General features: G+C 30.1%; 2 protein-coding genes across 11 annotated transcripts in view; one reads left to right on the forward strand and one right to left on the reverse strand.

The window, feature by feature from the left end:
• Positions 1 to 2,786, reverse strand: part of LOC131938963 (uncharacterized) — a 34,931-nt gene extending 32,145 nt beyond the window's left edge. Inside the window, exon 1 of the mRNA XM_059297213.1 lies at positions 2,687 to 2,786. The gene's annotated coding sequence lies outside the window, so the exon portion shown is untranslated. The remainder of the gene's footprint in view (positions 1 to 2,686) is intronic.
• Positions 325 to 8,475, forward strand: LOC131938938 (mpv17-like protein 2). 10 transcript variants are annotated; one of them, XM_059297179.1, is made up of 7 exons: positions 3,641 to 4,250; positions 5,191 to 5,393; positions 5,777 to 5,938; positions 6,133 to 6,209; positions 6,422 to 6,557; positions 7,638 to 7,670; positions 7,844 to 8,475. In XM_059297179.1, exons 2-6 carry the CDS (start codon positions 5,216 to 5,218, stop codon positions 7,649 to 7,651), a joined length of 567 nt encoding a protein of 188 aa, XP_059153162.1. In that variant the 5' UTR covers positions 3,641 to 4,250; positions 5,191 to 5,215; the 3' UTR covers positions 7,652 to 7,670; positions 7,844 to 8,475. The 10 variants fall into 10 exon arrangements, 9 of the variants coding, with proteins under 9 accessions (XP_059153158.1, XP_059153161.1, XP_059153157.1 ...); XM_059297175.1 differs by lacking the exon at positions 3,641 to 4,250 and adding exons at positions 325 to 346; positions 708 to 766 and having other exon boundaries at positions 6,422 to 8,475; XM_059297174.1 differs by lacking the exon at positions 3,641 to 4,250 and adding exons at positions 417 to 444; positions 708 to 766 and having other exon boundaries at positions 6,422 to 8,475.
• Positions 8,476 to 9,646: the final 1,171 nt, after the last annotated feature.

The following is a 9,646-nucleotide window of genomic DNA, read 5'->3' on the forward strand; positions in this document are numbered from 1 at the left end:
TTTTGTGAAATTTTAGCTTAAAACTATGTAATTTAATTTAAAAAAAAAAACAACCTTTGAACTATACAAAATATAACTGAAAAATCATTTCTCATTGGTCCTCAACTTTGAAACCACAAGTTACAAAATTACTAAAAACTCGTTAAAAAGTTTTTACATTCTTAACATAACTTCCTTTTATTCTAAAAATAAAAAAAAATAAAAAGAAATAAGCATATTAGATTAGATAGCCTCATTTAGTTCTGGAAGAATACTAGGCCTACTTTAAAACTAGTTTATTTACAGTTCTGCAAAAGCAAGATGAGAAAACTTTAATGGACAATTAGAAAAAAAAATTTAAAGAGTGGTGAGACATAATTTAACCTAGATTTCCTGAAAAATAACAACAAAAGTAGCTAAACTTTAAAATTTCAAATAATTATTAACAAATCTTTACCTATTTCTGTAAGTATACTACAATAAAGCTGGCTCCTACTATCAATTGTATTTAAAAAAAGATAATTTGGATTTTAAATTAAAATAAAAAGCCTCACAGCCTCTATTCACTCTCATCCATATTTAATGGAATTGGTATAGTAACTCATTTATCTTACTTATTAACCAAACTTGGTTTATTTATTAACTATTGATTGAGGGAATCATAAAGTAGGCCTATTATACAGTTAGGCTTATGGAGTCTTTAAATAAAATCTTATTTATATTTTCAGAATGATTTCATTATTATCTGCAAAACAAAGGTTAATTAAAAAATAAGTTCTTATTTGTGGTAAGTCATATTTTCCTAATCCCCCTTCCCAACCCCTATTGACTTTTTTAGTAGCAGACCTTCATTTATTCATGCATTTTATGACTATACTAAATTTTAGAGTTGCTAAGAGGCTTTTTTTCTAAGCAATATTAAATAGTCACATTGTGCAACATAAATTAATGTATAGCCTCTCATCTAGTCACAGTTACATATCTTACACATAAAATGGCAGGGGAATGGTACTTAGTTTGGGGTTTGTATACAAAATAAGGTGTGGGGGATGGGAAGGGGGATGGTACTCACTAGAATGAAGCATATTGAATGAAAATGTAACTGTTCATAATTATTTAACTCCATCACCTTTAAAAAAAACATGATTGTCCTTTCTATGCCAGGCAAATGTGACTTTTTGTTTATTAACTAAATACATGCTTTTGAAGAAGTTGTGTCAGTAAAAATGAAAATTTAGGTAAGATTACAAGGTTCCAGTAAAAAAAAACAGCCAAAATGGAACATGATTGTAACAGAAGTAGATGAGATATTTGTTTATAAAAAATGTCTATCCCCCCCCCCCCCCAATTAATAATGATTAATTTAATAATTTTAATTGATTAATTTATAATAATCAATTACTTTTAACTTATAAATATAATTTTAAGAGTCAAATCTATAATGTAGTCATGAGCTAATTCTGTACCTAGTGTAGAGTAGACTCTAGAGCCAATAGAGTTGAAAGAGAAGATCAAGATAACTGAGGATAGACCTGCTCTATGCTGCTCTATAGAAGTTAGTAAGTGAATAGGGCTTATTGTGATCATTTGCAGATAGTAGAGGCAGAACAGGGGGTAAAACTGTAATGTAATCAGTTTTAGGGTGGCGACTGACATAAGCAAAACAGAGCTTACAGTGACTGACGAACAAGAGGAGGTGTTCTTTACAGCCTTTTCTACAACTAAGTGAAAAACTTACTGTACATTTGATACCAGACAAGTATAAATTTATGACGCTGTTACTAGCATAAGCAGTTTATTAAATCAAATCATTGTCATCAAAATAATTCGCTTTAAGATGAAAAGAAAAAAAACGCTACTGTTCTTCTTCTGCCACTCAGTCTTGGTCAATTGTTGGGGGAGCCACTAATGTTCTAATTGCATTCCTCCATTTCACTCTGTCTTCTGTTGTTACCAGTGTCAAAGCCAACTCTTCCATGATGTTATCTTCTTAATTTTTCTACTAGCTGTACCAGCCTTTGTTTCTTTTGATTTGCACTGTCTTTCAAAAAAAATTTTTGCTTCACCTGAAGACCTTAAGATATATTAGTACTATTTCTATTTCCATTTTTAATGGTTGTCAGCCTATCATCAAGATGACCAATCACCCTGTGGGTCCTGACATTTACTTCATAGTTCAAAATACAGTCTTTGTATCATATGACGAACTGAATGATCTATCAAGCTGACAGCACTCAAGATTTAATTCAGAAATCAGTGCTATCAAATCAAAACATCCAGATATTAATATCTAACTCAGGCCCAAAATGCAGATGGTAGGCCCCAGATCGACTCTGAATGTTAAAAGTTATCAGTTATAGAATAGGCCTATAGAATATAGATTATGATCTAGATTTTAGGTCAGGACTAGCCTAGCTCTAGATTCTTGATCTAATATCTATTTAAACTTTAAACATTTATAAGAAATAATTTTTTTTTTAATTTTCCACACTCAAATTTTTAGAGACAGTGTGTCAGTGTAGTCTTCAGTCTTCACTATTCTCTCTCTAACTCTAAAGTAGTCTAAAGACAAAGTCTAAACTTGACAAGAGAATAGTTTTTCTAGATTCTAGAATGATGTGGAAGGAATATTGAATATAGATCTAGATCTAAAAGTTTGTATATGAAACTATTAATCAATGATTTGAATTATTAAAAATAAATATACCAATAAACAGAATAGTTCCAACAGCAACTGAACAAAGTTAAGTGTAACAATGTTTAAACATCATAGGAATGCATGAATAGCAGAAAATATAAAGCTGTTGCTCCAAACAACAGAACTGTTAACTGAGCTAATAAAGGGACATTACTCTAAAAATACCTTTCTACACCCTCATAACTGTTCGCTCTTTTTAATAATATAAAAATTATAACCCATCGTCGTTGAAGGTTTCATAAGATTTCGTTTCTGAAAACAATGAAGACCAGTGTTTCTTCCAGACGGGGGTACGGGGATACGGGGCGGGGGGGGGGGGGGGGGGGGGGACGACGGGTCGTGGCGACAACGACGACGGGGGGGGGGGGGGGGGGGCGACGGGGGGGGGGGGGGGCGGAGTGAGGATGACGACGGAGGGACTCCCCCCTTGAAGAGAATTTACCACCCCCCCCCCGAACGAAATAGAATTTATATAGAAAAGATATACTTCTAACAGTGTCCGCCAAGCCCCCCCCCCTTCGAAAATTTCATCTGCAAGCATGTTACACTAGATAAGTAAGCTCAAATCTTTGTTTAAGCAAATATGGTCTACAATATCGAATTCTCCGAAAGGTGTATTTAAATAACCTAAAACAAAATCGGAAATAATTTTTTTCCTAGCGGGAATAAAGTTTTTGTTTTATGGATCTGTAAATCGCTTACTTTCTAAATTATAAAGCTGTAGGCCTATTAGTTATAGGATAGGCCTAAATAATGTATGCATTATGAATTTATATTTTACAAAATTGTATATGGTATTACATCAATATTTTTGTGATGCAGTAAAGTATCGTTACATAAATTCAAAACGTAAATAATGAATATAAATATCGTCTTCAGAAGCTGAAGACAGCTAAACGAGACAAGAAACGCATGTTTTTCTGCGTTTTCTTGAAGGTTTCGGTATCTATGTACTGTTTGCATAGGAATCAAAATGGCTGCGCCCTTGGAAGTTCACAAAAATAACAATAACATACAATTCGTTACGTTTGATATATCTTTATGTATACCACACTAGATCTAGATCTAGATGTTGTTACGCGTACAGTATTTTTATGTGTTAATATAGAATCTAGTAACTTATTTCCTTGACTGTATGAAAGTAGATTTAAATAAAAGGGGCCTAATTGTTAAAAATTAAATCAAAATTTAAAAATTAGTTTTTTTTAGGCCCGCTTGCCGCTCACAATCACAAGTGTGACTAGTCGAAAAAAAGTTTTAATAAGAGTAGGGCCTAAATAATTTTGCAAGGTATACAATACATCAGAACAGGGTTTTTCTATGTTAAGTTTTTAGATAAAAATCCAAAATTTTAACTATTGGTCCTAGTCCTTAAACTGGAAGTCTTGGACTTGGACAGTCTTGTCTTGGCTTGGTAAATCTAAAATTCTAAATTTAGCAGCATTCTATTGGGTATTAATTGGTGCTTAGGGCCTTAATAAATATTTATTTAGTCGTGTATATATCTATCTGTTGAATGAGGTTCTTCATCACTGCATCGACACCATCAATCGACACAAGTTAAATAATAAAGGTAATATATAGGCTAATATATTCAGCTCTAACTGTAACAAACTTTGTTAATATTTCAGTCTAGATCTAGCTATTACTAGCATGAATAATATTTATATAATTTCTGCCCTAATTAAAAGTCTACTTTAATACAAGGCTTAATTGTTGGTGTTTAGACAATTAGTTATCTATGATTGACAAAACATGCTATATAACTAAGTCTTTAGATTTAGCTATCCATTGTGCAGGTAAACTTAAGTTCATGTTTTTTTACCTCGGCATATGAAGGTACAATGTGGTCTGCCCAGCCAGTGAGCCACCTTTACCTTTCTCCAATGTATGTCAAGTGCCCATCAGTCAGACATCTTAAGGCTTATGTCACAAGTCCAAACCAAGATCCAATCTTGAAACCCTTGGGGCTAGAAGCCAAATGCTCTACCATTTGACCAAGCCGTCCTATAAATACATTATATAATATATAGTTATAAAAAATGTGACTTGGGCATAGATGTTACTAGTGTTACTAATACTTAGATATCTATTTTAAAAATAATTATTTTTTTTACCTTATTCTGTTTCGACTAAAGATGTGATACGTTACCACCTAGACATCAATCACTTCAGTTTGCTTTAACCATCCTAATTAAATCTTAAACAAAGCAGTCTTTAGAATCTATTTGTACTGTACTCAAATGAGTCAAAATCAATGAGTGTATGGTAAAATAAAAGATCCAAAAAAAACCAAGAGATTTGTTCAGGCTGTATGTATATGTTAAAGCTTTGTAGCAACAAAGATTCCTGGGGGGAAAAAACAGATTGTTTCCGTTGCAATATTATTTAAGTTACTTAACTTTGAGGTGATTTAAATGCATTAAGTTTTAAGTCCATATTTTTAGCACTGTTATTCTTAGCATAAATTAATACGTTGTGTGATAATATAATTCTTATAATCTATTTGACAGGTTCTTCAAACAAGAATAATTAAAAATGAATGCTGCAAAATATCTTTTGGCCAAAGTGGATCTGGTGTTTTCCAAGCACCTGCTGTTGAGTAATGTTGTGACATGTGGGGCTTTGATGGGGGTAGGAGATGCTCTTGTGCAAAGTATGAATATTGTTCAATCGGACAAACAGAAGCCTATCAAATTTGACTTTCCCCGTACAGGTATGTTAGTTGTTTTGAATTTAGGCAAATGAAAACAATTTTTAAAAATTAGTTATGTTATGCATTTTTTGTTTGTAATTTTTTATGTTATTTAAAGAATATAAGTATATTATTAGTATGTTTTTGGTTAATCAAAAATTTAACTTAATATTTTAACTACTACTGTAGTTAGGTGGTAATACTTAAAGCCGGTTTTCTCAACAAAAGACCTATACATCGCCACCTTTTTTTCTCAATATATTGCTTCATTGGGCTTTGTCCTGTCTTTTCCCAAACTTTGCCAAACCATATAATTCAAACCTGTTATTGATTTGTATGATTGAGAGGCCACAATTTGGTTTTCTGCACATGCACGTCTTATGGAAAGTTTGTTTTGTTTACAGGTAGAATGATACTCATAGGGTTTTGTCTGGGCCCATTTAATCACTACTGGTATGCCATTCTTGACAAAGTGATCAAAGGTACATCAGGGAAAGCAGTTGTGCAAAAAATTCTATGTGATCAAGTCATTGCTGGGCCATTTTTTTGTACAACTTTTCTTTTTGGTAAGTTCTGAATTAATTTATTTTCTAGAAATTTTTTGTCAGCTTATACATCTATAATAAAATTTAAGGTTAAAGCCTCACTAGAAGTTCTTGATAACACTATTGTTAAATTTATTATAATATATGTTTCTGGCTTTATTCCTATTTTTTAAAACAAAAATATTGTTTAAAAACTGCTTTACTTCATTTCCCAGGTCTAAGTTTTCTAGAAGGAAAGGGGTTAGAAGAGTCCTATAAAGAGTGGAAAAGCAAATTTTTACATATATACTTTGTAAGTAGTTATTATACATTCATTTTTTAATTTTTAGCACTAAGGTTAATTAGTTTTTAATCTTAATTCAGAATTCTTAGTGATATAAAAATATAATGTAGGCCTATATCAAATGTTTTCTATTGAACCTTGTTAAACTTGGTTTAGAATAATTACTAACAAATTTTAGTTCTGATTAAAAAATAATGAAACCTAATATTTCAAATTATTAGGTAGATTGGATGTTTTGGCCTGCTGCACAAAGTGTCAACTTCAGATTTGTACCTGGCCAGTTCCGTGTGGCCTATGTGAGCTCTGCCACCCTTATATGGAACTCCATGTTGTCATACTTCAAACATTCAGATATGGGTGAGTTTTTTAATACCATTCTATCATCAACATTTACTTCACTGTTATATTCTACTGGAGTTTTCAGCCATACTAAATTCTATCAGGTAAGTAGGAGTAAAAAATAACAACTTACTGTACATTTTATATAAGCTGACCATCATATTCTTTTTTATGAAAATAGTGCTGTAACATTTAAGTAACATATTACAGCATATTAATCATTGATATTCGTAACAATGATCTTAAAAAATTATAAAGAACAGTTAACATCAAAGCTAACCACAGTACTACTTTAAAACCATATAACAGTAAACTTCAATATAAACCATACAACCCAACCCAAAACCAAACTGATAATCCTGAGGTGATACTAAACACGAGGTGTAATATTTATATTTGTATTATTCAAAAAATCATTCAAAAAAAGTTGTAAGTAAAGTAACTTTTATTAACATTTTATTTGTGTGGTAAAAATATTTTCTTGAATAGGAAGGATTATGTACAGGATTTTGATAAATAGAGATTATGAAGCTAGATGATTTCTCTTTTTTAGATTTAAATCCAAAATATTGAAAGTTTAAGTCATTTGTTTAAACTTATAAAAGTAAAACAAGTATACTAGTATATGCTAATTGAAGCTTTATCTTTTGTTGTCTATAAGCTAACACAGTAACTGATGGTATATTCCACAACAATATTGTATATCTAACACTTCAAGTACTACATCAAAGTTTGTGTTATAGAGTGTTATAGACCATAATATTTATAATATTAGGCCTTTAAAAAGTGTTTGCATAAACATATAACAGTAGACTAATATCTAACCTATAAAAAATTTTTTAAATAAGCAACAAAACTAATTCTTTTCAAATCTTTTAGTTTACAATATTTAAAACAGATACTTTTTATATATGAAATTATCTTACAAATAAACATTGAATATATCTAAAAATGACGTTTTAAATAATCATTTCTAAACTGCATTGTTGATAATGATATTAGCATAATTTTAGCCTCATTTAATAAAATCCATATAATATAAGTTACTTATTATGTCTAAAAATTGCTAGGGTGTAAATGACCATTTCTTTTACATAGCAATCTGGAAATAAAAAGGAAACAACCTATAAGGTAAACACTTATTTACAAATACTTTTAAATTCCTGCGTCAATTCTGCCTGACAATTCTAAAATCTTTAGCACCAATCATTTGTCCATACTTATATGGTACAAACAAAAAGTAACTGAAGTAAGATTTGGCCTGATTGAATACTGAAGTAACATTGTTTTTTTTTTTCTCATAGAGAGGTATAGATGAAAAAGTAATTAGAACCAAGGGCAAGTGACTGTTGTTGTCTCACCATCAGTATGCTGATCATTGAAACAGATCAACTTGAGAAATTCATTTAGTAAAAATTAATTAGGTTTAAGATTCTTTAAAGGGTTGTATTTCATGGATGTATACCACAACAAATTGTATTGTTATCAAATGACTTAGTGACTATGTTGTAAATTCTAGCAACATAATAGCAACAATTTATTTGGACAATTTCTCAAAACTGGTTTGTCATTTAGGATATGAAATGTATTCCCCATTTTTATTCATGTTATTGTAAATAATTTCCTTAGAGTATTTTATAAACTAGTTGCTTATACCTTTTTTAAATTAATGGAAAATTCACTAAACACGATGCATTATATTCTTAATTTTCATTCATTTTTCTTTCAAAGAAGGCTTTTTAACAATGTATATAGCAAAAAGATGACATAATTTTATGTGTAAAGTATTAATAATGTCAATAATCTTCATATGTTTTTGTGTGGATATGCTGTTGTATATCAAATATCAGAAGCACAAAATGAATCGTCCATCTATTTATAATTTGCTGAAGTGTGAGATTACTGAAGTATATGAAATGTCCTAGTGAGTTAAGGTGTACGTAACCATTTGTTTGTTATAGCTAGTTATAACCTTTGGACTTGTTGTCTCTCATGTATCATACTTGGCTTTGGTTTTTATTGTAATCATATTACAGAGTGTTTTGAATGTGGTTTGTTTACACTTTTTTTGATTTACTGCACTCATTTTGTCTGGGTATACATTTTTTTTAAATTATTAGCATCAGCTGTCAAGTAAGAATAGATTTTTTTTTATTTTAAAAACTTTTTTTGACAGTTTGATGCCATTAAGGTGCAAGTTAAAATCAATATTTTTTGTTTTAACTGAATGTTTTTTTTTTTTTAAAATAGAAGTTTTTATATTGTTATTTTGTAGAAATCCAAGTATATTTTTAATTAGCCCTTTCTAGCTTTTTAAAATAAATGTAAAGACAACCTTTTCTAGTAATATTTTTTGTTTGTTTTGTCTTTAGTTCTTTTTCTGATTAAAAAAAAAAATAGTTTAAATATTAATTCTTTTAATACTGCATGCTTTTGAAGCCAAAATAAAATTCATCATAAGGCTCCATATAAATGCAGTTTAGAATAAGCTAAGTATAAATATGTACCAGTGCTTAATCAACTGCAGTGATTATTTCATACCTTTAACCACTGAAATTTTGTGTTGCAGTATTGCCCAATTAGTAATGCAATTTATGTGACATTTCCTGAAAAAGCACAGTGTGATTTAGTTACTAGTTGTAATTAATTAATTTAAATTATTATAATTGATACCCAATAATAAATTAATTTAAATTATTATGATTGACACCCAATTATGACTGATAAATGACAAATTTTGTTTTATAACATGGTTATTTTTTTTTACAAGCAACTATTTCTGCTGTGTAAACCAAATATGCATAATTTATTCCAATTGATTGCCACATGCTAATTAATTTCTTGGTTTTATTGACATCGAATTCCATTTTTAAAAAAAGATGATGCATACAATTTGTTCATAGTACAATTGTACTAACTCAGGGTAACTATATGAGGATGGAATAGGCCTATCATTAATCTTAGTGAGAAGGTCAATTATGCTAATCAGTCAGAACTAACATGTCCAAGATGCAGGTTGTATATGTCAGTCTCTGCTGCTAATAATGTTTCATTTTGTCCTGTTCTGTTTAAGACATTTAAAAACATAAATGTGATTTTGTAACAAA

Source organism: Physella acuta, unplaced genomic scaffold (genome assembly GCF_028476545.2).
Source record: "Physella acuta isolate Inbredline_101_S28 unplaced genomic scaffold, ASM2847654v3 ptg000260l, whole genome shotgun sequence".
Lineage (NCBI taxonomy): Eukaryota > Metazoa > Mollusca > Gastropoda > Physidae > Physella > Physella acuta.